The sequence below is a fragment of the Tauraco erythrolophus genome, chromosome 22 (assembly GCF_009769465.1).
Source record: "Tauraco erythrolophus isolate bTauEry1 chromosome 22, bTauEry1.pri, whole genome shotgun sequence".
Taxonomy (NCBI): Eukaryota; Metazoa; Chordata; class Aves; order Musophagiformes; family Musophagidae; genus Tauraco; species Tauraco erythrolophus.
In genome coordinates, this window is record NC_141486.1 from 9308011 (window position 1) to 9334519 (window position 26509).

Sequence of the window (26509 nt, forward strand, 5' to 3'; positions counted from 1 at the left end):
GCCCTGCTCCGTTTTGGTGATACCTCATTTGGGAACAGCCCACTACCTCTGCTGTTGAGTCTAGGGAGAGCCAAGGGTTATTTGGAGAGGGGACAATCCATTTTCCTTGAGATATCCAGGAACTGCAAAGCTGCGGATACCAAGAGGATGCTCAGGACTGCAGTGCCAGGGTCACATCTTACCCCGGCGGAGTCACTGCCACCCACGGGACTGGGGTTTTTGCTATAAAAAGTGTTGCAAAACCTGCTGAGGCCAGTGAAAGAGTTTGTGTTGGTTGCAGCAGACAGGCTGTCATCTCCCCGCTGGCTTTGCACCCACGGAGCCGTCGGGCCCGATCCTGACCTAACCTCAGCTTTCCTCAAAGTTCCATCCCACTCAGCGTGTTTGCGTGGGTGGAAAACAACCATCGAGCACCGGCAGAGAACACGGGTGAGACACGGGGCAGGGAGACGTGGCAAACGGGAAACTGTCACAGAAATTCACAACTGATCCATGCTGACCTCGGACAGTTGCGAATTTTTATGACAGACCCGAAGATCTCACACCATGCCAGGAGGGACCCAGAGACCCCCCACATGGCACCGTGAGGGAACTTGAAATCCCCACAACATGCCATGAGGGGACCCGAAGACCCCACAACATGCCACAAGGGCATCCAAAACCCCCACAACATGCCATGAGGGGACCCAAAGACCCCACACATGCCACGAGGGCATCCAAAACCCCCACAACATGCCATGAGGGGACCCGAAGACCCCACAACATGCCACAAGGGCATCCAAAACCCCCACAACATGCCATGAGGGGACCCAAAGACCCCACACATGCCACGAGGGCATCCAAAACCCCCACAACATGCCATGAGGGGACCCAAAGACCCCACAACATGCCACAAGGGCATCCAAAACCCCCACAACATGCCATGAGGGGACCCAAAGACCCCACAACATGCCATGAGGGAATCCAAAACCCTCACCACATCCCATGAGGGGACCCAAAGACCCCACACGGCACTACGAAGCACCCGAAGACCCTCGATAGCACCACGAGGGCACCCAAAGCCCTCCTCACTATGCCACGAGGGTCCCAAACCCCCCACGTAGCACCATGAGGGACACAAAGACCCCACACCGTGCTGTGAGGGGACCCCAAAGACCTTACGCGGCACCATGAGGGGAATCAAAACACCCGCATGGCACCATCAGGGACCCAAAGACCCCACAGGGCTCCACGAGCGAACCCCAGACCCTCCGCGCCCCCACCAGAGACCCACGCAGCCCCGAGGGGGCCGTCCCGTCCCGCCCGAGGGGAGCGGCGAGGGGCGGGGCGAGGGGCGGGGCCATCCGCCCGCCCCGCCCACACACGGCAGGGGCGGCTCACGCGGCGCGGCGGCGTCCCGGGCGGCGGTGTCGGTGTCGGTGTCCCGGGCGGCGGCATGGAGCTGGGCTGGCTGCTGTGGGGCGCGGCGGTGCTGCTGCTGCTCCACGTCCTGATGGAGCTCAGCCCCGCCGTCAACTTCGTGCTGCGCATGGGCTTCTACTACCTGCTGTTCTTCGTCTGCTCCGTGCTGACGGTGCCCGTCTGCCTCCTTGTCAACGGCGGCCGCACCGTCAAGAACATGAGGTGAGTGAGGCGGGGGGGTGCCCGAGGAGCGGCGGGCACGGGGGGACGGGCGTAACGGCAGGGCTGAGGTGCGGGGGGGGGAAACGCAAACTGGGGAGATGGGTTTCAGGCCCAGGCGCTGCGTGGAGGCCTCGGGGGGATGGCGGCGGCGGCCGTTACCTCAGGGCGGTGGCAGCAGACTCGCGAGTGGCCGCCCCCGTGGCGGCGGGGCAGCCTGCGGGCTCAGGGAGGGCGCTGAGGGCTGCGGTGAGGGGCTGCTCTGCCCCACACCCGTGCCCTCCCCTCCGTTTGGGGATGAGTGCCCTTCGGAGGGGCGCGGAAGGCGTGAGGGTGGTGGGAAGGGGCCGTGCTCCAGGGGCTGCCCAGGTTTTGGGGAAAGCTGTGTGACAGCGGCGCTCAGGGCGTTTTTCCCCTTCCAGAAGTGGAGGCTGTGCCAGCAGGGCTGCCCGCTGGCGGGTGGTGTTTGATGTGCTGCCCTCAGCCTGGTGCCAGGAGCGTGGTGGCCGTGCAGCTGCCCGGGGCATGGCTGTGCTGTCAGGCCCTGCTGTGCGTGTCCTCTGACAGGGTGCCTGGGGCAGTGGCATGTTTTAAGGGCAGAGCTGGCACTTCTGCTGTCAGCACAGGAGAGCCTGGGCTCCTTGCTGTACTCTTCTGTAGGCAGCGTTTTACCTGCTGTGACCACCTGTGTCCCGGCCAGGTTACGCGGGTGCGGTGGAATGGGGAACCCTATTGTGCTTACGCATCCTTATGGACCGAAGGTGGGCAGCGTCTCGGCTGCTGGAGCTGAACTTTGCTTTGTGGTGTGGCTGTGGCAGGCAGGGCTCAGGGTGGAGTGAGCGGGCTCTGGGCACTGACGTGCTGCCGTGTGGGCTCTGCCCTGCCCGCCTGAACCGACGGGCTGCAATCTGCTGTGGTAGCATGGCCCCCGGGCACTGGAAACAGCAGTCTGCTCTGGGATCTCCAGCCTAGCTCTATCTCCAGCTTTGGCTGCCTTGGCTTGCTTGGGAGCAGCTTTCCAACACACAACCAGCTTTGCAGCTGGGGGAATTTATGATGTCAGTTATGGAGACTGTTGGTTTGTTGTTGGTTGGTTTTGTGTTTTTTTTTTTTTCCCACCCATAAAACTTGGTAAATCTTCTGTAAACTTAAAGGAACTCTTTGGGAACAAGAACTCCTTGCACTGAACAACTCCTCGTGTTGAAACTCAGAGCTGAATTTTGGCCAGAACCGCCCTTTTCCTGTAACTTAAACCCATCGTTTCCATGTGCTGGCACTGGCTGATGATCCTGGTCATGTATCCTGGTGCCTGGGAGGTCTGTGGCTGAGGTGATCCAGCAAGCTCCTTTTTTCTACAACATCTCAGCCTGCTTATTCCGGCTCAAAGAAAGGGGCTGGAGCAGAGCGTGTGCTGGTGGACAGACAGTGATAACAGTGTCGCTGCCCAGCGCAGAACGCTCTGTCCTTGCTGTGCTCCTGGCACCACTGCCAAGCTGGTGTGACTTGGAAGAAGCTGCCCTCCATGTCTGATAGAGATAGAGCTGTTTATCTAGTGGCAAAACCTCTTGCAAGAGCTTCTAATCTGGTAAGCACGCTTCATTAATCCTTGAAAATCAGAAGATTGTAAAAAGGCCTCTGTCACAGGCTGTGGAGCAGACCATACGAAGCTGGGGCTGCTGGATTTCAGACTCAGGCTGTTAACGGGTGCACTGAAAAAGCCCGTTCCCTCTCATTTTTCTGTTCTCTCCTTGCGTCCAGCAACAAGTGTATCGGATTTACAGCTCTCTGCAGCTGTGACTGCATCAAGTCAGGATCATTGATACCAACAGAGAAGCTGCTTGCAGGGTTGAAGGAGTAGGACCCATCTGCTTAACCCTGTGGATGGTGTGGCCACCTCAGCAGGGCTGCTGGTCACCTAGTTCTTCTTCACTTGCTCTGAGCTCTCCCCCTTTGCCTCTTTCAGTGGCTTAGGCCACATCTTGTGCAAGGAGGTGCTGGCTCCTTACTGGCAGGAGGAAGTTGGATGGTTGCTCTTGAGTAATGTGTAACCAGCCTCTCCCGACAGCTACTGAGCAGTGTGACTTCCAGAGCAGTGACCTCGTTTTTGGTTGGCAGTCAGAAGGGTGGAGAAATAGGATTTAGGTCAGTCTGGTGGCATGGCATCCACCATGACCTCACTGGTTTGTGTCACCCTATCTCTTCTCACCTGCACCCTCGTTTCTTCACCTAAACTGCACTCCTGTAACCTCGGTGCGGGTCTGTGGTGCTCAGGAGCTCTGCAGCCCGTGCACCTCCCCGTGTCCTTTCCCTAGGTGTGGCTCTAACCTTTGCAGAAAGCTTGAATGCCAGGGGACTGATAGCAGCGGTGTGACTCAGCCGTGTCACCTGCGGGTATTGGCTTGGCCTGAACTCCAGTGTCAAAGCCAGCAGCTGGGCGGTCTGTGGGGTGGGGCACCCCATGGAGATAGGAACCCCACTGTGGGGTGGAGCAAGCCAGGGAAAGTTGCCTTGACAGAGGCACGTGGTTGAAGAGTTGATGGCAGGGATGGAGACATTTTTGGAAAGCAGATGCTGCGAGCTGTGGCCAAGCCAGGATAAGATGCCGGCCGGGTGACAGGGATGCTTCCCAGGCTGTGGGTGCCGTGCAGCCCTCCAGCTGGATCCTGTTGAGGCAGGAGGAGAAGCTGACACTGTCTTTCTGTCTCCTCCTGCAGGGAGGAAAGATACATCCTCTGTCTCACGGGGAGATGGCGGGCACTGACGCAGGGCATCCAGGTGCTTGTTGGAGGGCAGGTCAGCTCCTGAATCTGCTGCAGGGAAGAGCAGAGCTGGTGGCTGCTCCTGAGGGCTTTGTTCATGTGCAAGCTCTTCCACCTCCTGTCCTGGTGAATAGCTGCTCCCTGCCTAAAATAGCCTCTGTGTGCTGTCAGCTTCTGGCTGCGTCCTTTGGCCCAGTTGGAGAGTCCTCAGCTCCCACCTGTCTGAGGGCGGCATGGATGGACCCTGCTCCCATGGGCTGGCAGGGTCTTGGACGGTGAGCCTGGGCTGGGTGTGCTCAGCAATGGCATGGCAGCCTGCTTGGCTGGGATGAGTGGAGCTGCTGGTGTTTCCTGCCAGCTGGGCCCCCAGCACTTGGGAACAGGGGAAGAAAGCTGGGAGCTTTGTGGACAGACCTGTAGATCCACTGGGGAAGTAAACTGACAGGCAAAAGCTATTTGCTTGAAGATGGGTTTGCCGAGGGCACCTAGCCTCTGCCAAGCTGCATGGGGAACATCCCGTTTGTTGCTGGCATCCTTGCGTTGTACAGGGAAGTGTTTCTTACCTTCATTCTCCTCTTTTCTTGGACTCCACTGGGGTAGTGACACCTCGTGTTTGTTTGTATCGTTAAGCAGCATCTTTCAGCATGGCAAGGAGCAGAATTGGCAGAACCTTCCTTGGGCGATGGGTGTGCAAGCTAATACCCGTATGCCAGGGAGTGGCAGCTCCTAAGAGAACTGTTCGAACAACTTTTGGGGCTCTGCTGATTGCAGGAAGAAAATATTGGTAGCACTGGAGCAGACTACAGCCACTACACAGGAGGAAATAAACAGCATTAAGTGGATAGGACTGGCAGCAGGAGGAGTGGTCCTTGATCCAACGTTGAAACCAGCGTCTCTCCTTCCTGGACTTTGGAGCGCTTTGCAGGGCTCTTGCAGCTGCACTAGGCTGGACTCTCCTCCTCCAAAGAGCTCGTAGTGAGCCTGGTTGTGAGCTGATGCTGTCAGATTGAAGGAAGCATGGACCGTCAAGTCCAGCTGCACTGACCTCAAAGTTACATTCAGCTTCCCTCAGGCTTCCGGTAAAATTCACACACTGGGAGTGGACAGGGCTTAGTGTGCAACTGAAGCACCTTGATCACATGGGACCATGCAGGAGACACCTAGGTGGACCACAGGGCAAATGAGACTGGAGGCTTTCTGTCAGAGTTGTTCTTGTCTCCTTCTGCCCACCCTGGGTATAGCAGACCCTGTCACCTCCCTGCCCTGTTGCTGACTGCTCTTCTCTTCTGCAGAATCATCAAAACTGTGGTCAAGACCTTCAAGTATTTCTTCGGCCTGAGGTTTGAGGTGAAGGGACTGGAGAACTTCGAAGTGAAGGGCCCTGCTATCATTGTGTCCAACCACCAGAGCATTCTCGACATGATGGGTGAGGAACTGGTGGGAGGGAGGGAGTGAGCAGTTCTCTTGCTCACCATTAGAGAAATCCTGCTCATGTCTCCCGGCCAAGGAGCCCGCTGTCCGGGCCAGTCTGTGCTACCGAGCCAGCTGGTCCAGCTTTCTCTATCAGTGCTGGCTGCAGGAAGGGTCTCCCCTCACTCTGAGCAATCACACTCCCGTGCAGCACCCCAGGTACTTCTCGGCTTCAGATGCTTCTCAGCTCCCTTTTACATCCCTGCCTCACTGATAGCCTGGCTGGCCTAGCACTCGTGGCAGTGTGCCAGGCAGCCAGGCATGGGGGGTGACCCTGGTGGGCACCCTGGGGCCGAGGAGTGAAGCCCTCCTGAGGGATCTTGCTATGACCTGCAACCCCTCTGCCCCTGTAATTCTGCTCTGTGCCGGGTCTCCTTCTGCACTGTTGATGGCAGCAGAAGCCAGCAGAGAAATGAGGCACTGGTCTGTCCCTGGTACTCCCCACCTCAGACTGTCTCTTGTCCCGTCTGAGAGCAGGCTGGGGGTGGTTGCTGCCTAGGTCTCACTCTCTGCTGTCACGCTAGGGCTGATGGAGGTCCTGCCCGATGACTGTGTCCAGGTGGGCAAGAAGGAGCTGATGTACACCGGCACTGTGGGGCTCATCATCTACCTCGGTGGTGTCATCTTCATCAACAGGAAGAGCACCAACAGTGCCAAGATGGTGATGGCAGAGGTGGCGAAGACTATGGCAGCTGACAACGTGAGTGTGACTCACACTTGGCAGGGTGGCATGTGTCTAGGTGTGCTGAGGTGGTATAGGGGGATGTGGCACTCCTGATGCTGGCTTGCCTGAAGTTACAGCTGCCTGCAGCTCTTGGCAAGGCTGGCTGGTGGCTTGGCCAGCAGGAAGGGAGCACTGCAAGTGATTTGCTGGAGCAGAACCTTGTCTCCCCCTGTGCAGGTGAAGGTGTGGGTATACCCAGAGGGCACGAGGAACTGCACGGGGGATTTGCTGCCATTCAAGAAAGGAGCATTTCACCTTGCTGTCCAGGCACAGGTAACAGCACTTTGTTCCTGCACCGGGACTCTGAACGCTTTTGCAGCGGCCCTGCAGACTGGTCGTGCAGCGCTGTGGTTTGTTTGCTCTCAAGTGAGCTGTGTTCCCAGGCCACAGCTGAGCCCTAAGCTGAACCGCTGTGAGGTGTCATAAGTGCTGCCCAGCAGGAGCTGAGAGACTCTTCCAGCCCATGCCAGAGCGGCTTGACCCCTGTGAATGGGTGGCTGCAGACAGTGGAGAAGCTGCCTTGTCCTCTCTCCTGATTGCCCCAGCACTTCGTTCCCAGTGTCCCATCTGGAGGGCAGAGCATGAGGGACAGGCACACCTGACCCCCTGGCTCTAGGCTTTGCAGGCGGCTGCCTGGCAGTGTGGCAGTGCAGCGGCTGTGCCCTGCTCTTGGGAGCACGGCTGCAGCACAGAGCTTGCTTCTGGCAGGGAACCTGGTGGGTGCTGCACTTTGAGCTTGCCTGGGGAATCCCAAAGCTGAGATTCCAAAGCTGGGATTCCAAAAATCCCAAAAATGTATTTCTCAGTCCCCCAGGTTGCAATAGTGTAGTGTTCATTCAGACAGCCATATGGCACTTCTTGCTACGTCTTAGATGCCCTCGCTCTCCAAAATGACAAGATCCATGAGCAGTTAGTGTGGGAGCAGACAAACAGCTCCTTGGCTTCAGACAGCTGGAGCTGTCAGTGCTCCTGAAGGAGCGGTGGTGCTTGCCTGGGCAGTGTGCTGGGGACAGTGAACGCCTGGCAGTGCTGCCTAGGCCCAGGCGGCTGCTGGAATCCGAGCCGCCCTGCTTGGCTCCCAGGTGCTGGGAGGAGATGGGTACCTCGCCTTGCCATGCCTGCTCTGCCTCGCATCTCAGGGCTGGGGTGACTCAAGGCCTGAGGGAAACTGCTTTGCCTAAAACAGGTGTTATAGCAGGGATCCTGGAGAAGGGAGGAGGTGCCAGGTCTCTTGCTGGGTTCAGTTGGCCAAGCCCAGGGTGTAGCCTGTGTTGTACCATCCCCTTTCCTGCTGGGGTGATACAACCAAGGCAGGGTCTGGCAGCTGCTGGTAGGAAAGGTGGACAGTGAAAATGGTACTCGCCCTGCTAACACTCCCCTGAGTCACCCGCTGCAGATCGTGTCTGTGTTATCAGCGCTGAAATAACGACTCTGTGTCTGCCTCCTGGCTGTGTCTCTGCCTGTCGGAAGCTTCCCTGGGAGCAATGGATTGCAAGTGGTGACTCCTTTGCTTAGAAGCTGAAGGCACACCAGGGGGCCTGCCCCGAACATGTGTTTGTGCAGCACAGCAAGGCCTGTTGAAACAGACATCCCCCAGTGTTTGCAGGTCAGGAAATACCTGAGTCTTGCAGCCTGGCGTGGGATGAGGAGCCCTGAGAGCCAGTGCTGACCTGAGGCTGAAGTTTAACTTCACCCTAGTGCCTTGAATGTCCCTGTGCCTTGAGTTACTGGGGAGTGGTTTTGATCCCGTTTGGCTCCTGACTGTCCCAGCCTTTGGAAGTGGCTCTTGCTTGTGGGGCTGTGTGTGCCTCGTATGGCTGAGAGCCAGGTCAGCTCTGCTGCGTGGGATTTGCTGCTTATCTCTGGCCTGCCCTGAGTCGCTGCAGTGCAAGTAACTCTTTTTCCTCTTCTTCCATAAGGTCCCAGTGATCCCTGTCGTGTATTCCTCCTTCACCACCTTCTATAACCCAAAGAAGAATCTATTTACTTCAGGTACCAAAGAGCCTGAGGGCCTTTACAGTCACTTGGAGGCAGAGTTGATGCCATACTGATGTGGAGATCTGGTTCACAAGGGTGTGGGCAGGAGACAGTTCAAAGCACTTGGCACCAGAGTCTGGGCTGGGTTAACTCAGGAAAGAATGTAATTAAATACGGTGAGGATTTAGACACCACCTCTCCCTGTCATAACTGGCGCAGCCCAAGTCATTGGGTGAGGGCTTGGGGGAAGAAGCATGTGTGCTCTGCCTCCTGACCTTTCAGAGCAGGGATGTCTCTGCAAGCCACCCAAGGATGCTGGTCATATCAAAGCTCTGGAGTCTGCCAGTACAAGCGCTGGGCAGAAAGCTGGCTTTCGGTCAACTTGGAGTAGTAACTCTCATTTCTAGGTGAAAGCCATGCTTGCTGTGCTCCCTGCCTGGATGGCTGGAGCCAGCCAAAGGTAGGAAGGTTGGACAGGAACAGGTGGAGGGAACAGCTGGTACAGGCTGTGCCTGGCATGGCCCTGGAGCTGAGTGGGTCTGTGGCCCTGGACTCCCCCTACTCTCTTGGCTGACATGAGGGCAGAGCAGCAACTCCAGCCTTGGAAAGGGGCAAGCTCTGGCTGGGGTGTCAGTTTGGGGCACAAAAAAATACTGTGCTGCTTTCTGCAGCTGGTTGAGGACGGGGTCTTACCCCTGAGACCAATGCAGCCTCCACCAGGGGTGGATGCCTGAAGCACTCTGAGGGGATGGGGGCTGTGCTGGGTCTGTCCAGCGCAGGGGAAGCAGGGGTCCTGGGAGGGCAGAGAACCGTTCACCTGTGGCCTGTGGGTTTCTTACATGCTCTTCTCTTGTTCCCAGGCAAAATCAAGGTTGAGGTTCTACCTCCAATAGAGACCAAAGGCCTGACCTCGGATGATGTCTCTGACCTCACTGACAGATGCTTTCGCACTATGAGGGAGACCCTCTTCAGGCTGTCAGGCCATCCAAGCGAGGCAAAGGACTCGTCCTAGATGCTTCTCCAGTGACGTCACTGTGTGGTGGTGGCTGAAGGAATCTGTCTGTTGCCAAATACTGAAGAAACTTCTCTTCCTCTGCAGTGACCACTAACTCTGGGAACACCGTGGACTGGCACACACAGGGTGTCGAGCCAACGCTGAGGTTCCCTGTTGAGTGGATTTCTCTTATGGGTTCATTATCTCGCAGTGAAACATCTCCTTTTTCTGAATTTCTCAGGCATCAAACTTGTGCTACCAAAGGGCTCAGTGACCAGAGAGGTGAGTTCCCCCAGCTCAGGCAGCTGGCACGGGGCAATGACGCAAACCTGGCTGGAGGCAGGGCTGTGCCTCACATGAGTGTCCCCGTGCCTGTGTTCCTGCAGGCTCAGCTAGTGCTGGCCTGGCCCTGTGCTGTCCCGGATGGAAACCACCAGGCAGCAATTTGCATCTGCATAGCCTCGATGCTGCTCAAATAGGGCCAAGACTTGGGTGAAAATCCAGCCTCTGGCTCTTTGGCAGCACTGGGAGTGCAGTGTCCTCCCTGGGCAGCCCGGAGCACTGCCATCTGGCACGGTGGAGCTCACGGCAGCCTCTGGGGCAGGGCCTGCCTCCTTGAGAGATGCCCTTGGGTCTGCTGGGGCTTTGTGTTGCCCAGGCACTCCTGAGCCAAGTCTTTCACTTTTGAAGAAAGCACCGAGGGCCGGTAACCTCAACTGGGCTGCAGAAGGGGCTGCGTGGGGCCGGTCAGCCTTACAGTGTCTCCTTGGGCTTGGCTGCCTCGTCTGCACAAGTGCCCTTGCTTGTCGAGAGAGCAGAGAGGGCAGCTGCAGTCTGACCCAGCCAACACGTATGGTCTGGGCAGAGTTTAGCTGAACACTGCCCAGCCTTGGCAGTTTAGTCATCTTGCACAAAACCCCACACTTGTTTCTACCATTCAGAGCCACCAGCTTGATTTTAAAAACTGCACGGATCTATCGGAGTCCTGGTCAAACCTGTCCTCATGTGCGACGTGGTCATGGCACACTTCTGGATGCCGTGTGTGATGTGCACCCGGGTTGGCTCAGAGCTTCCTTGGTGTTGGGAAACTGTGCTGCCAACTCCCTGCCGTGGTGGGGCTGGACCTGGCCGCAGCAGGCATCCTGGTGCCTACGGTACTCGTTACAGATGCAAAGGGCTCTGTCCCACTCGTTTTGCCACTTGTCATGGTCAGCACTGGCCGAAAGATGGTGCCTGTCCCGCTTGTCTTTGTGAGGATCTCAGTGGAGCTGCTGCTCTGCAAGGCTTGTAGAACTCCAGCAGAGCCGCAGGGCGGGTGAGCTGTGACAGTAACAGGGCTCGGAAGGCTTCAGCTGTCCCTTTAGGGGAAATGGGCTCCTTCCCCTGGGCAGATAGAGGGGTTTCCCCTGTGCTTTGGGGTGATGGACCAGCAGTGCTCATGGGTCCCTCCCTGGGAGCTGCAGAAGTGTTGATGCCCTCTGTGAAGAGCAAGGCTGGGTCGGGTCCATGGTTCCCGGGGGTAACCTTCACCTCTACCTTGGGTTCGGGGAGGCTTTGGCTCTCCCGTTCATGGCACAGGGTGTGTAACCTTGAGATAAGCTGCCTGGCACTACTCGGGTAACCCGCGCAACCATCTTCTGCAGCCTGTCTGGGACTGCGCTGGTGGAATTGCAGTCCTAGGGCATTTGGGCGTTAAAGCCTCAACTGGGAAAGGCAGGGAGTTCCCGCAGGACCAGCAGCCCCCAAGGGAGGGAGCCCTCGGGCTGAGCTGGTGCTGGTGGGACCCAGGGGGCTTTGTCGGAGAGGCCTTACAGTACAGACTCAGGGGTCAGGCCCGCCGTGGGATGGGTCGGGGTGGGAGGATGGGAACTGAACCAGCACTTTGTAGGAGCTGCACATAAAGGACTGTTAAAGTCAGGAGGCTCCTGGGCGGGCTCCTGGGCGGATGGCCACGTTCATGGAGTGATTCCTGCAGCATCCCCTCTTGGGAGGAGGGAGCGGTGCCTCTGTGTGCAGTTGTCTGCTGTTCACTTTTAATTGGGTTGAGAATAATGTTATGTGCTTTAAAAAAAAAGTTTACCTTTGGTTATTTAAATAAAAGTGACTCCTGGTTTTGTGTGGGAGCTGAGGGAGGAGGGCTGCTGTGGGAGGAAGAAGGATGTGACCCATCAGCTCTTGTAGGGGGTGGGTTTGGTGACGGAGGAGGAATGGCAGGTCCTTGTCCTCATCCTGTCCCTCACAGGCAGAAGGGCCATGCTTCTGCACCCCAGCCTCACACTGAGCCACAGCCTGGCCTGAACTGGGAGGACGAATGCCTGCAGGGACCTGTCATGGGGGAAGAGGAAGGTGATGCCTGTGTGGATGGGAGCCGGTGTCAAAGCAGGGCCCTGGAGCAAGCACCTTCCCAGCCAGTAACGATCCCACAGCCTCAGCGTGTGCAGCAGGAGGCTTTATTTTGGTACAACCCCCACCACACCCTGTTGCCCCTGTGGCAAGCAGCTCCTCCTGCAGCTTCACTCTAGGCAAGTGGGAAGGTGGTGTACCAGGTTGGTCACGTCTGCTCTGCTGTACCAGTGTCCTTGGGCACGAGCAAACAGTGCTGGGGGAGGTGGGTGCATGTGCTGCAGGCTGACAGTGTGGCGGCTGTTGGGTCTGGGAGAGACCAGCTACTGCAGCAGCTGGTGCTGGTGCCAGTGTAAACACATGGGAGTGCCAGGCCTCGTCCCCAGTCCAGGCATGCAGAGGACTGTCACTCCCTCCTTGGCCTCGCCCTGATGGCAGTACTGAGTGGCACAGGCTTGTCCCTGTCCTGTGCTGTTGATGGGAGTGTTGCAGGGAAAGGTTAGAGGAGGTAAAACCAGACCCTGCACCATCCGGCCCGTGTAAAAGCTTCATCCTTGTTACTGCAAGCAGGAACAGGTAACTTCAGAGCGAGCTGCCATGCCAGGAAGCGGTGAGGCAAGAGCCCACCTCCAGCGCTCGTGGAGAGAGGCTGGTCCCAGAGAGCAGAACAGAAGCTGCAGGGATGGGCACCTGCTCTCTGTACCCAGCCAGCGCAGGACCTTTGCAGGGACCAGTTGCACCCATCCCAGGCAGTAATGCCTGGCCTGGGGCTGCCCCTCTGCCACAAGTCCTTTTTGGCTGTAGTCTCCAAACACAGGACTTGCCCCCACCTTCTCAGGGGGAGAGCAGGCAGGGGGAGCATGGTGGGGCACCTGTCCTGCCTGGGCCAGGTCTGAGCTCCTCTGGGAAACGGTGTCCCAGGGAAATGCTAAGGAATAGCTGGGCAAAGCTAAGCACCACGCGGCTTCACGTGCCGCCAGTCTCTCTGGCACAGCCAGACAGGCACTAACGGCATGAGGTAAGGCATTTATTTTCTGCCGCTCCAGCAGGAAGGGGGTGAGATGCTGAGGGCTTGGAGTCCAGTTTGGAAGAAACTGCATGACCTTCGATAAGGTGAGTTGGGAGAGAAAATGAAGGAGATGCTGATGGGAAACCAGCCTTCTCCTGCTACCCTGTGTCTTCCTGTGGATGATGTGGTTTCATCCTCACCCTGGGGCTGGAAAGTGAGATGAGAGCTACGGATGCACGTTGTTCCACTTCCCCAGGTGCTCGCTAGAGTTCATTCTTGCAGGAACCTGCGAAGATGGAAATAAAAACAAATATCCAGCAATGTTGTTAGCTTGGGTTTGGTTTGTCTCTTTTGCCAAGAAGGATGAAGCTGACCTCAGCCTCTGTGGATGTCACCCACACTTGCTGCTTTCCTTTTGCCAAAGACCTCCAGGCTGTCTCTGTCCCACCACGCTTGGGAGAGTCACTCTTACTTCCCTGGCATGCCCCAGTCCTCGCCAGCCTCACCTGGGTGCTGTGCAAAGCATCTCAAGGCAGCAGGAAGGCCAGTGACAGTAACACTGGCTGCCCTGGGATGGGAGGCTGGACCAGCCTGTCCCCACCACAGACACAGCCGGTGCCTCTGTGTGACGGTAATCGAAGCAGGTGCTGCTGGTCACCCAAGTCTCCAGTGGCCAGGGAGCTCCGTGGGATGGGGAAGGGACCGTTGAGGGGTGGCTGTGGCACAGTGGTGTGCTGCTGTGTGTCTGTCGTGCTGCTGTGTCACAGCCCGTGCTGAACTGCGGGTAGTTCAGACTTCGAGGGGCTAGAATGGTTACAGCTTAAAGAGATTCTATCGTGTGCCTTCCTGGGTGGTTTAAGGAAGAGAAAATGATTTTTAGTCCTTACACACATCCCCATGGGGCAGATAATTGGAGGGTGCTGTTCTATCAGCATTCAGCAGTGAAATGCTTGACAAGGCACAGAAAATGATGGCTGCTTAGCTCTCTGTGGGATGCTGTGCAAGGCCCAGTGCTTGCTGGAGTACGAAAGGTCAGTCTTGTGTCCTCCAGGGACTTTCAAGATCATGAGAGGGACAAAAGCAAGTCTTGCTTGTCGGCACAGGCTTGGCAGAAGTTAATTTCAGGACTTTGGAGTCATCCCTTGGAATAAATCCATGTTACCTTGTGATACTGCTCACAATCCTCGGTGCTGTCACTACTAATACATACAGGGCAATACTAGGGGACTCAGTCTGCTGGAACACTCTGATGATTACCCCTTTCTGAGATATTTTTTAAGTTTTTTAAGTGTCTACTTGCAGCTACTTAGTCTTCAAACAAGTTCTTTGAAGTCTTTTATATCTAAGCCATTACTGCAAGCAGTGAACTGGGACTGGATACGCCCTGAAACAGTTTCCCGGTAAGTCTTTCCAAGCACCCTCTCCTCTCTGCCATGAGTACCAGGCTGCTGCTCCACGCCAGCTCCCACGACAGCCCAGCCGTGCCTAGTTTCTGGGCATGTTTGACTGGAATTATTTAATGGGGAAAAGAGCTGTGAAGAGCTGCCTGTCAAAGTAAAGTGTTCATATGGTTTGTGCTCTGTTCTGAGTCAAGCTGCAGTGCTCCGGGGAGAGCGTTGCACACACCTCAGGGACCCGAGGGGATGCTGCCCCACTCTGCCGTGCCGCGGGGGAGCACAGCAGGCAGGACCCCCACCTTCAGCCATTTCACACATGACAGCACCCACCAGTGTCTCTGAAACTTAGGTGACCCTCTCTGGTCCTCTGCTTGGCAATGGACTGGTTTGTAGACTTCAAAAAGAAATGCCTAAAACTTCCCAGGCTCATAAATCTGCCAACTTCTGCACGCTCCCTAAACTTTCCTGATTGACTTTTTGGATGGTTAATTTCCTAAGAGTTAGAGTTTCTTTCCTAAGGACTAAGTTACAACGGTTCAGGAAAGGAAGGCAGCCAGTGAGGCTGCTGATTGCGAGACATGACCCACTGCTCACTGTGGGCTCCCTCTGCTTCTGCCCCAGAGCCTCATTTCCATGTGCTGATCTTACGATTTTTGGCTGCTACAGGGCAGTCAGATGGTGCAGCCACAGAAACAGCTTTGAAATGAAGCTAATGGGCTGCTTGTGTTCATCTTTTATTAATTACAGACTGCTGAGCTTGAGGGAGATATAGATTAATAGTGGCACATGTGTTACCGATCTCGTTGGCCCACATCTGCTCACTGTGGCCAGTATGGGTAGAGTGGAATACTTCAGCCCTGCTGAAGGCACTTACATGTCTCCAGCCGCTCCTCGAGGAAAGAGATCTGCTCACTCAGGGAGTCGATTCTGTCCAGTTGTTGGAGGGAGTGGGACAGCCGGCTGATGGGGTCTGCACCGACGTCCTCCGGGGCAGATGGCATGAGGTTGTGGAAGGGGGCCAGCACCAACTGGAGTTTCTGCAGGGAGAAGGGGAGCTGTGAGCATGTCCTCCCCAGTCACAAGGACCACCCGGCAGGGCGTAGTGCACTGCCTGCCGGGGTGCACCCCAATGGGGCAGCACGCCAGCCAGCTCACGGGGCTTTGGTTGCCTTCAAAGGGCCGCTGGGCTGGAAGAGCTGCTGTGTGGGTGCTGCTGGCAGCGTGGAGCACAGCTGGGATCGCTGTGGAGTGAGGCCAGCGTGATGTTAAAAATAGAGCTGGGGCGGAGGGAAACCCTGGCTGTGCACAGCCTGGGGTGGGAGCTGGCTGAGCGCAGCCTCGAGCCCTTGAGCCAGGACAGGGCAGCGAGGGCAGGGCAGGGCAAGGCAGAGGGGTGTGCTGAAAGCTCACCTGCTCCAGCGCTTCCACTCTGCTCTTCAGGTCTATCATTTCTTCCTTCATTTCACCGAGCGGACCTGAAAAAGTGACCAAGGAAAGGTCAGTTAGTAAAAGCTCATTGCCCGAGGTGAAGTGGAAGGTGCTGGAGAGACATTGCTGCAGGGCTCAGGCCAAGCTCCGCTGCTTTCCGCTCCCGTCCTAGTGAGCCCCTGGGATCTGCCCTGCTGGGATCAGCCCCTGGAGCATCAATCAGATCCACGCCTGCTGCAAGCACTGGCATCTAGTCCTGCCGCTAACGTGCACAAGCCTCTCCTTGCTGCTGGAGTACCTGCAACAAAGTGGGGGAGTTTTTCAGGCTGGGGTGATGCTTCAAGGACAGGAGGTCTGGTGAAGCCTGGCCTTTTGCAGCCGTGCTGTCAGATTAGGTAACACCTGGGTCTGCCTTGTCCCGTGGTGGGCACAAAGGCTCGTCCCTGCTGAGGGCCCTGGATGGGGGGTAAAGGCAGGTGGCTTGCGGGGCACGTGCAGATGGTGCCCTGCTCTCCCAGGCGTTTCCCACAGATGCCCGTGCCGGCCACAGCGCATTATTACTCACGGTACGAGTTTGAAGTGTCACAGCGCGTACCAAAAGTAATAATGGGCCGTCACCAGCAGCGCCCGCCGCTCCTCGTGGCTCCAGACTTGCCCTGCGGGAAGGACGATGATAATGACGGAGAGAACAGCTGCATCTCGGCCACTGCACGCTGTGGATGGGCTCTGTCACCTTTGCAGATGGAGCAGTGGCTGGATTTGTGCATGAGGAGGTTGTTTGGGTGGTAGAGAGACTCCCAGATCGTTGGGAATAAAGGTGAGGGGTTCTGGCTGTCGTCCCCTTGCCCGTCTCTTCCCATTCCTGCTCCTGCCACCCTGTGATGCTGCATGTTAATCCCAGCTGTCATCAAAGGCCCCAAGCAGCTGGGGCTGTCCTGCAGTGGCGGGACAGGTTACCTGCTTGGCCGAAGGTGTCTGGCTCGGGGGCTGGCACCAGGGGCTGGCACACCTTGTCGTCGGCAGCGAGGCTGAAGCCGTCCCGGCAGGCGCAGTGGTAGCTCCCAGCCGTGTTGACGCAGAGCTGACGGCACCCGTGGCTCTGGCCGGCACACTCATCCACGTCTGAAAGCAGAGGTACGGCTCCGTGAGGAAGGGGGTGCCTACCGGGGACGAGGGGCGCAGATGGCTCAGCCAGGCAAGCAGGGGTCCTGCTCCCCCTGCTAGAGGGTGGGGATGCAATGGGACCCCAGACCAAGCTGCCATTTGTGCTGGACGCAGCCCTGGGTGCTCCCAGTGCTGCTGCGCGCGAGCACAAGACCCAGCAGTGCCTGGGACAGCTGTTCCTCTTGCACCCGGCTGCGGAAACCTGGGCTAACTCTGGGGGGTATCTGGCCTCCACTCGCTCCCCCCACAAAAGAGCCAGAAACAAGAGCTGTGGTCAGAAACGTCCCAGCTCTGGCCACGCAGGCGCAGGCCACGCTCGGCTCTCATCCTGGATTTACGGCCGGGGTTTTGGTTCCAGCCAGCCGTGGCGAGGAGCTATCAGCCTTTCAAGTGTGTACAAAACCCAGTAACCTCTCCTCACACGGGGGAGTTATTAAAGCTGTTCCCACAAAGCAAAATGAGCTGAACCGCTTCCCACGCCCAGGCGAATCTGTTTTAGGCAGTGGGAAAATCTTTTCCGCCCTGCGCTGGAGCTGGAGCTGTCAGCGATCTGCTCAGCCCTGCCTGGCCCAGCGTGGGTCAATGCCACACACTCCTCGTCTGCCTTACGGGAGGGCGGAAAGCTGGGAAACGCCGTGGCAGGGGTTTGCACCATGCTGGTGTGCTGGGCTCTGCGGAGCACTGCTGCCCTCCACGCTGCCTTGTTTCCCCGCACTCTGGTGAGGAGCAAACGGCTGCTCTCATGCTGGGGAGGAGCTCGATGCCTGGAGATCACCAGGCTTTCCCTCCACCCCTCGATATTTTCAGTTAACAGATTTAGGCTCTGCAGTAAATGAGCATCTGAGTTTACAGCAAGAGTTTACAAAGCTTGGGAGATACACAATCTCCGGCAGATCCCAACAGCGTAACGGGTGCTCTGCACAAAGCCTTTTGCTGGCTGCACAGTGACAGCAGAGTACAGCCCCTGCTCACGCTGACCCAGTGCAGGGCAGCATCGGAGAGAAAATGTGGATGCCAGGGCTGTACGTGAGGGCTGGGAGCACCGATGCAGCCAAAGGAAGGTCAGAGCTCCTCTGGGAGCTGAGCTTCCCGGCCTTTCCTGGCCAGACCATGAGGCACCGCTGGAGCAATACGTGTAGGTGTGCATGTGTGTGCTCCCCATCTGAGTGGCACAAGGCATGTGCCAAGGCTTGGTGAGGAGCCACGGTGCTGGTCCCCATCCCATACCAAGGGGGGCAGAAGGCAGAAGACCTACAGAGCCCCATGGCAGCCCTGCTGTGCCCCAAAGAAGTTCTCCCAGCAGCGGCAAGGCAGGCCCAGTGCAGGGAGCCCAGAGGGGAGCAGCGCAGCTGGTACCTGTCTGGCAGGCTCTCCCTGTCCAGCCGGGCGGGCAGGCACATCTGCCGGGGAAGGCACAGCTCCCACCGTTCTGGCATGGCACCCAGCAGAGAGCTGCGAGAGAAAACACGAGCACAGCGTCACCGGGCAGCTCCGGGGGTCCCAAACTCCCTCCCCTGCCACTCTGGATGCGTGTACACACACAGTGCACACACATGACACAACACACACCAGTGCCAGCCCGGGGCCAGGATGCTCTGCCCCAGCCCCGGAGCGGTGGGGTTGAGCTGACCGGGGTGCACAGGGCACAGAATGGGTGGGATGAACAGGACCTTGTTTTTGCAGCCTGGAAAGAGGCCGAGGCACCTGCAGGCAGCACAGCCGGGAGGGAGAAGGGCTGACAGGGAGCAGCAGACCCTGGGAAGCCCTTGGTGCTGTGCTCAGAGCTCATATGGGGATAGACTAGCTGCTGCTGTATTTTGCATTTGTTTTGTGCCATACATCACGATTGCCTCCTGAAAGCATTTCTCTTCCATTACTGCTGATTTATATGGAAAGGACTTACTCATTTTATTTATCCTCTGGTAACTATAAAGTTAATAAGCGATCCCAAAGGAGAAAGGCCTGCAAGGCAGCAGAGGAAGGCTGGGAATTAATCAGAAATTGAACCGCATTTGGTTGTGACGCCAAAAATTTAAATGCTTTCCTACAGGGAGAATCCTCCTGATGGGCTGAGTGCTGGTAATTGAGAGTTGGCTGCTGGGGCCGCATCCAGGGACATGAGCTACCCGGCCCACGGGAGCTGGGGGAAGGGCTGGCACTGGGGTGGCACAGCAGCCTCTTACCTCTGTTGCAGCTGAGTGTGTGGCTGTTAGCTCTGCTCCAGCCAGGACAGCACGGTGCTGCGGGCTGGGGCAGCTGCCTGTACGCCTGCCGGTAGGTGACCCTGTAGATGGTCCTGCAACGCAAAGATGGGGCTGAGCCAGGTGACTGAGAATCTGCCCCAAGCCCCCATCCCGCTCCCATGCCAGTGGGTGAGACCTGGGAGCCCCTTCCCCACAGATGGAGGCAGGACTCCCCCCTGCCGCAGCCCCTGCGGGTCGCTGCCTCGCTGGGATGGATCCGGCTCCCTCTCAGGGATGAGGTCCGTGGCACGGGCAGCTGCCCTCACCTGTAGGTGCTGCAGATGCGGTGGCCCTGGCAGGTGGTGAGGTAGGGCTGGTAGACGGGCTGGACGTGGGACTCGGTGTAGGCGGCTGTCCGGCTCTGCGGCGCCGCGGCACAGACTCTGCGGCTGCAGAAAGGACAGCAGGTGAGCCACCAGCTAAAAACCAGCCTGCCACCTCTCCCTTTGAAGAAGGGTTCGCTCCACACCAGCTCCAGACGCGGCCTGACAGTCCCTCTCTATAGAAGGCTATTTAAATGGCAGTGGCTAATTGCCTCAGTGTCCTGGGAGGCCACTTCAAGCTGTTTCGGGGCAGTGACACAAAGTCTGAGCACTGAGGGCTGCACGGGCTCTTCCTCCCCAGCCCTCGTCGCTGACGCCTCCTCGTACACTCACCCTGGCCCAGTCCCTCCATCCCGAGAGAGCAGTCGGGGCCCAGATTTAGGGGACTTTTACTCAAAGCTGTTCTCCTTCCATTCATCACCTCCCTCCCCTTAAAATCACTCACTTTCTGGGTGGATTTTTCCTTTCTGAGGCTTTTGCACACCTGAAATGGATGTCCCTGTGGTCACCAAAAAAAATAATGATTTCACAGGAAGGGTCAGGCTCACAGAAAAAAAGTAGAGGCCAGAGGAAAGTCATCCTCCAGTCTTCCTAATATAACTGTGATCCAGTCAAAAACTTTCCCAAGGTTAACAGCCAAAGTAGTCTTGGTTACAGATTCTTTTTTTTGTTCCCAACATTTTCCAGCCCAAGCAGGTCAGTCCCACTGAAGAACTCATCTACTCATCTCAGCCTCCCATCTCAATTGAAAACTAGAATAAAAAGCCTGGGAATCAGTATGGACATCAGATGGCTTCCATTAACTCCAGAAAACTCCTCTCCGCCTCACTGATTAATGCTATAGAAGTTGCAGTTTTTAAACAGCAATTGTTTGCTTTGCAAAATTTAGACTAAAGCTATAGCTGCAGCCTGTGCGTGCGAGCGAGGAATTCAGCCTGTGGTTTTCGTCACAAACAGAAAGTTTAACGCTAGAGGAGAGTATTTCAATGTGAAAACAAACTTTGCAGAAAATGTGATCTGTATCGAGGGGGTAGGCGTTGAGCTTGAGCTCGTTTTGGCTGGGTAAGAAACTGGGGCACTGAGCTCTGGGCTTCCCCTGACCCAGCAGGAGCTGAGCTGAGCCTGCCCAGGCTGCGCTGGGATCCAGGGCACCATGTCAGACCCATTTCCTGGAAAGGGAAGAGGAACTGCTGGAGCTGCCGCTCCTGGACTTGCAGGCCCATGACCGCACCAGCATCCCAGGGAGCACAGCGCATGGCAGGCAACAACCCCCCGGGGCTTTCCATGCCTGTGTCCCCAGGATGGTGCATCCTCCTATGACAGCTCATTTGCACAGCTTGATCAGCATGACAGCAAGATTGCGTGTATTTTTGTGCAAGGATGTGCTTGAAAGAGACAATAATAATTCACAAACAGTTCGGGACCTGTTTAGCTTTTGACTCTCCCAGACAAAAAGCCCAGAGTGTCTTTGTGTCCCCTGCATGGAGCTTAAGGGAGCCAGGGTATTTTCTCTGAGACATTTTTTTTGCTTCATTGACAAAGCAAATAAACAGCAGCGAAGGGCTGCCGAGCCCCGGCTGCCCCAGGAGGACTCGGCTGAACCTTTTCCCACCTCCTCGCCAGCCTGGAGAGTGGCCCACACACCTGCAGCCAGCCGGTGTCACCCAGAGAGGATGCACGCAGCTGGGCACACGCGGGAGATGCAGGTAAAAAGGCAGCTTACCCTGCCTGGGCAAAGCCGTCCGTGCCGGTCGCGCTGAGGATGAAGAGAAGTCCCAAGAAGAGGCAGCCGATGGGGCGCATGTCCTGTCCCTCCCGTGGTGCCCCAGGCTGTGCCACACGACCTCTCACTCTCCGGGGGGAAGCGCTGGCTCCTACTGCATGTCTCACCCTTCAGCAGGGAGCCCTGCAACCGAGAAAAGCGCAGTGTGAACATGCGGCGTCCGTCCCCAGTTGGTGACATCTGATGGAGCCATGGGGATGGGGTCAGCCCCCGCTCCCAGGGTCAGAAGGATGGCACTGGGTGTCCACAGACTCTCGAGGGCAGAGCAAGCCCACTTGCTGACAACAGAGCAGGGTGATGTGCCAAAGCACAGGGGAAGGGGGACACGAGGGACCCGTGAATCCCTCGCAAGGCGCGCACTCCTCCAGATACTCTCATGGCACCAGGGGCCAAGTGGCAGGGAAGGGACCTGTGCCGCCCTGAAATACGCTGCCAATTCCAGGCAGCGAGGGAGAAACAATGGCCCGTAATTTCTTAATCCATACAGCATTGTAAAGCTGCATTTTCCTACCACATAACACACTGAAATCTGACCCTCTTCTCTTTCCAATACAAGTTCTTCCCAGAGAAAAGTGCTGTAAAGGCCATATGTACCGTCTGCAGAGTCAGTGCTAACTGAGTCACAAATAAAATACGTAAAAATCAAAGAGGCTTTGATTTTCCAGCAGAGGACAAATTTGAAACAAGGCTGAAGAAGGTCAATAACAATATCTAATTTAAACAATATCTAATTTAAACAAAACGGTTGGCCTCCGGATGGCAGCAGTTAAAGGAGGAAGAAATAAAGAAACCCACCTTAAATATATGCCAATTAAAGAAAGAATCAGTCTTTGTGATTAAACTTTGAGAAAGGAGTGGCTTTATGGGGAGACAACACAAAATGAGACATCGTTCTGAAACTGCAAATATGGTGAGCTGCAAATAAACTCTGTAAAATCCCCAGGTGATGTGGGACTGGGGATTGCGGGTTCATCCCTGGAGTCCTTCAGGACAATTTGTAACTCTGAGCCAAGTTGTTGAGTATAACTGGCATAACCATCCCAAATTTATAGACCCTGCAAGTCTCAAAGCCTTCTCCAAGGCACTCAGTACCACTGTTTCCTTTATGCAGGTGAAGAAACTGAGACATGGAGAGATGCAGACCTGCATCCGGCGAGAAACCAGCCTGGTGCCTTCCTGCCCCTTAATACCAAAGGTCTCGTGCATATTTCCACGCAGTGATCATGCTGAGCGAGGCGGCCATTTGGCTGAGCAGCCCCTTCCCCTCCTCACCCAGCCAGGGTCTCAGTCCAAGAGCCGGGCACACGGTTCTGCCTGGCTGGAAAACAGGGAGGTTTCGTGTCACAGCAAATCGACTGTATCTCTATAAAACACAGTCGAGACCCCAGGCAGTCCCTGAGTTCAGTGGTACTGCAGAAGCTGAGGGTCTGGCTCCAGGACAGGGAGGGATGGCACCGTGCCCACCCTGCTCCTATAGCCATACGAGCTATTCCCATGGAGCCGCAGCCCAGCAGGGAACAGCAGATGCCCGGGCCCATCTTAACCTCCGTACAAGCCCAACTTTGAGGATGTAAGGAGGATTTTTGTGACATAAAGCCTGTGGTCCTCCATTCCCTTCCAAACATAGCGATAAATTTAATCTTCTAACGATTAATACATTTCTCCACCAGCAGGAAATCAAACCTTGGTTGACCTGCAGGAAAGTTTTTCAAAAATAGTGAAGAAACCTTCTTTCTCCCCAGTCCTTCTGAAGGACATCCCAGGGACATTAGTTACAGAGACCTACTAAATCCCCACTGCTCAGCCGGACAGCTTTTCCCAGGGCTGTACTGGGACATATACGTTCCTCACAACCAAAGATCCCCAGTCTAGCAGTGCTTCTCCAGAAGTCTGTGAGTCAAACTCTGCCAACTATCTCCATCCTCCCACAGGGCTTCCATGACTGCTGTGGGAGCTTTCCATGTGGGGAAGGCAAGAAACACAGAGCACAAGCCTAAAATACTGGTGGTTTGTTTTTTTGCTTTGAAATGGAGCAGCATTGCCCTACCTCAAGTGGTCAGAGTATCCCTCTGGGTCCTAAAATTATGGTTGCTTCATACCAGAAAAAGTTTCAAAAGTGGAAAACATAATAGTCTATACTTGTCTTTTTATGAGTTTATGAAAATCAGCCTCTTTAATGCTGCTGAAGGTACGCTAACCTGTTGCCACTATCTATCCTAATACTATTTTTTTTAAAACACATAACTTCAGGAAACTATTTCCTGATTAAGAAAAAAAAATAGGATTTTTTTGTCACTGCCTTTCTACTCTCTCAAATGAAGAGGTGAAGCCCCATGGTCTGGCAAGTGAAATTATGTGGGTGCATCTGAGCTTCTGCTGTGTCAGGGTGCAGCAAAGTCTCCTTGGCTGCCATGTGCTCCTGGGAGTCTGGGGATCCCTTTCCCACCTGCCAGAAACCTTCCTGTAACTCTCCTAAGTCTGCTCTTGCCTAACTCGCTGCAGCAACCAACGGGAAAATTCAAGCCACCATGTTGGTGAGCGATGCTTTGTCCAGCTCTGCTTGTGAAACCAAGGCTAAAACTCCAGCTGACGGCAGCAGGAGGAATCAGGGTCTGGCTGCAAAGCCGTGCAGGAAAAGCCAGTGCCTCAAGAGGATGCAATCACCCTCACGACAACGCAACAAGCTGCACTTTTTTGAACAGCCTGGCTTGGTTCTGCAGGTGGAACCACTGCTCCCAACTGTGCACTGGACCTGGTCTGTGCCCTTAGAGCCAAACCCTCCTGGAAAGCGTCAGCATCGGCAGCAGGGAAACGGATTCTCCCTTACAAACACCTCCAGCTGTTCGGTGCGCAGGCTGGGATGCAGGGACCGCGGAGCGCGGGCACAGGGGCTGTGGGCGCGATGGAGCGGGGCATGGGGACGCGGGCACGGCGGAGCGGGGCGCAGGGAGGAGGGCACGGCGGAGCAGGCTGCGGGGACGCAGGCACGGCGGAGCGGGGCGCAAGCAAGCGGGTACCGCGGAGCGGGCTGCGGGGACGCGGGTACCGCGGAGCAGGCTGCAGGGACACGGGCACGGCGCTTCCCGGCGCAGGGATGCTCACCCCGGCCCGCAGCAGGCCGAGCCGCGCTCCGCCGGGCGCTGCAACCCCCGGGGCAGGCGGAGCTCTGCCCGCCGGCCCGGCCACCGCCCGCGGCTCTGCCGCCGCAGGGGCACCTCCCGGGCCGCCCCCCACCCCCGGCCGCGCCGGGATCCCCGGGCGCCCCCGCTGCGGCAGCGAGTCCCGCTCCGCGAAACACCCCCCCGCTCCGCCCGTCCCTCCCCGCCGGAGGATGCGGCCGCGGCCCCCCCCGGGCGTGCCGAGCCCCCGGGCGGCGCCCGCCGGGACTCACCGGTGGCGGCGGCGGTGCCGGAGCCGCGGAGTAGCCGCCGCGCCGCGGCCCCCCGCGCATTTCCTCCCCCGGCCCGAGCCGGTCCCTCCGCCCCGGCCCAATGAGCTCCCGGCGGGGAGGAAAGCGGAGCCTCCCGGCCGGGGGAAAGCGCCGAGGCCCGGGGAGCCTCCGCCTGCCCCCGCCCCGCCGGCCCCCGCCGGCCGCCACCTGCCTCCGCACCCCCGCCGGGGTGCCCCGGCTCCCCGGGGACATACAGGGACAGAGCAGGACCCCCTGGAGAAGCCTGGTCCTGGGAGGAGACGGGGACCCCTCGGCAAAGCCCACCCCAGGGTAGGGGGACATGCTGGCGTTGTGCCCCATACGTTGCTCCTTCCGTGCTGACCCCGATGGGGACAGGGCTGCAGGGGGTCCCTGCCCTGGCAGTGATCCGGAGGCTCACCTGCGGACTCCCTACGGCAGGCTGAGCCCCACAGCCCTGCCAGCCTGTCTCTGCATGCCCCGCACTACAAGGACACAAGGTCCCTGACCTCCCCAGACCAGCTTGCCTGGGTGGGCAGGGGATTAATGGTGAGAGTGGGGCACCCCAGCACAGCCCACAGCCCCTTACCCAGGAATGTTCGGGCTCCCATGGTCCATCACCAGGGCAGTGGCCAGAGCAAATTGATTTCTCTTTGCTAAAAAATACCATAGCTGGTTCTGCACTCCCCAAGAGGACACATAATTATAAGAGGAGACATCACTTTTCCCGAGGTTAGAGACCTAACACACCGCACTGGTCCATAGCCTCCCACCATGCCCCGTTAATCCCCCTGAGCTCGTTACAACAGCAAAGTCCTCCAGAAGCAGGCGATGAACTGCCAGGAGAGGGAGGCTGGTTTCCAGTGAGCCCTAAAGGATCCCTTGGACACGTCCTCAGCCGTGGAGTGGTGTGAGGATCGGCCAGGAGAGTCACCCGAATTCAACACACAGACCCATGCCGGGCACAGCTCCGTCGGTTTGCCAGCACCTGCCTGGGGATGGGGACAGACCAGGCAGGCTGATCCCCCAGCTGCCGGCAGGCTGCTCGCGTTAAATGCCCAGTTATTTATCAAAGAAAATTCTGCAGTTTGGTTTGTGCCAAACTACCACTTGTTTTGTCTACGTTTTTTTCTGGTAAATTAGAGCACAGAGGCTTATTGTTTTCCAAACAACTTAGGCGCCTGCCCGTGCACAGAACCAGCCTTAAAAGATCGCAGGGGTCTGATGCACAAATGAATGGCAGGATACAACCCCTGGGAATATTTGTTCCCATTAAGCTTTGCAACTTTTTTGAAAGCATGTAGGCATTTAAAGGAAATATTTACCAGTTAAACAATAATGGCTCCAAAAGAGCAATTGAGATCACTGGCCCTGCATTTCCTCCTGGATACGCTGAGGCTGCTGATTGAAGTGGAGCTGTCTCAGGTCATGCTGTGCCCTCCGGGGAAGCTGCTGGGTGCTACACGTGCTGGCGTGGGGCTCTCAGCTGGACCCGTGTAAAAGGAGCATGAACTGCTCTGGTCAGATCCTCCCTGGGGAAGGGAGGGGAGCAGAGGGGAATCAGCTCTGGGACGTGCTGGTGAAGATGGAGCTCCATTGCCGGGGAGGACGAAGCACGCAGGAGACGGGATCCCTCCCAGCAGAAAGGGAAAGGCTTAGCTGATGCTGGTGGAAGCGCAGCTCCACATTACACAGGATCTCACACAGCACAAACAGGTGTGCTTGCTCTGTCTGGATCCAGCCTGCCTCTGGGGAATGATTTCAGCTCAATCTCGTAAGCACAAAGCACAGGCAACTTTTCCCAAGCGTCTTGAAGGGACGGTAATTATCTTCTTACGCAGAGAGCGTTACTGTCTTTTCTGGTAT

The 26509-nt window shown here is 56.9% G+C and overlaps 2 protein-coding genes across 2 annotated transcripts; one reads left to right on the top strand and one right to left on the bottom strand.

Annotated features, from left to right (window-relative positions):
* Window positions 1-1435: 1435 nt before the first annotated feature.
* AGPAT2 (1-acylglycerol-3-phosphate O-acyltransferase 2) lies at window positions 1436-9940 on the top strand. Its single transcript, XM_086625175.1, has 6 exons — window positions 1436-1623; window positions 5672-5805; window positions 6374-6549; window positions 6751-6846; window positions 8493-8565; window positions 9411-9940. The coding sequence occupies exons 1-6, from the start codon at window positions 1436-1438 to the stop codon at window positions 9560-9562; spliced, it is 819 nt and encodes a 272-aa protein (XP_086481301.1). The 3' UTR covers window positions 9563-9940.
* Window positions 9941-13159: 3219 nt separating this feature from the next.
* Window positions 13160-24685, bottom strand: EGFL7 (EGF like domain multiple 7). The gene is made up of 10 exons (XM_086625291.1): window positions 24626-24685; window positions 21297-21357; window positions 21175-21262; window positions 19395-19517; window positions 19069-19181; window positions 18242-18337; window positions 16679-16843; window positions 15704-15768; window positions 15168-15330; window positions 13160-13182 (listed from the first exon to the last, which is right to left on the bottom strand). Exons 1-10 carry the CDS (start codon window positions 24683-24685, stop codon window positions 13160-13162), a joined length of 957 nt encoding a protein of 318 aa, XP_086481417.1.
* Window positions 24686-26509: the final 1824 nt, after the last annotated feature.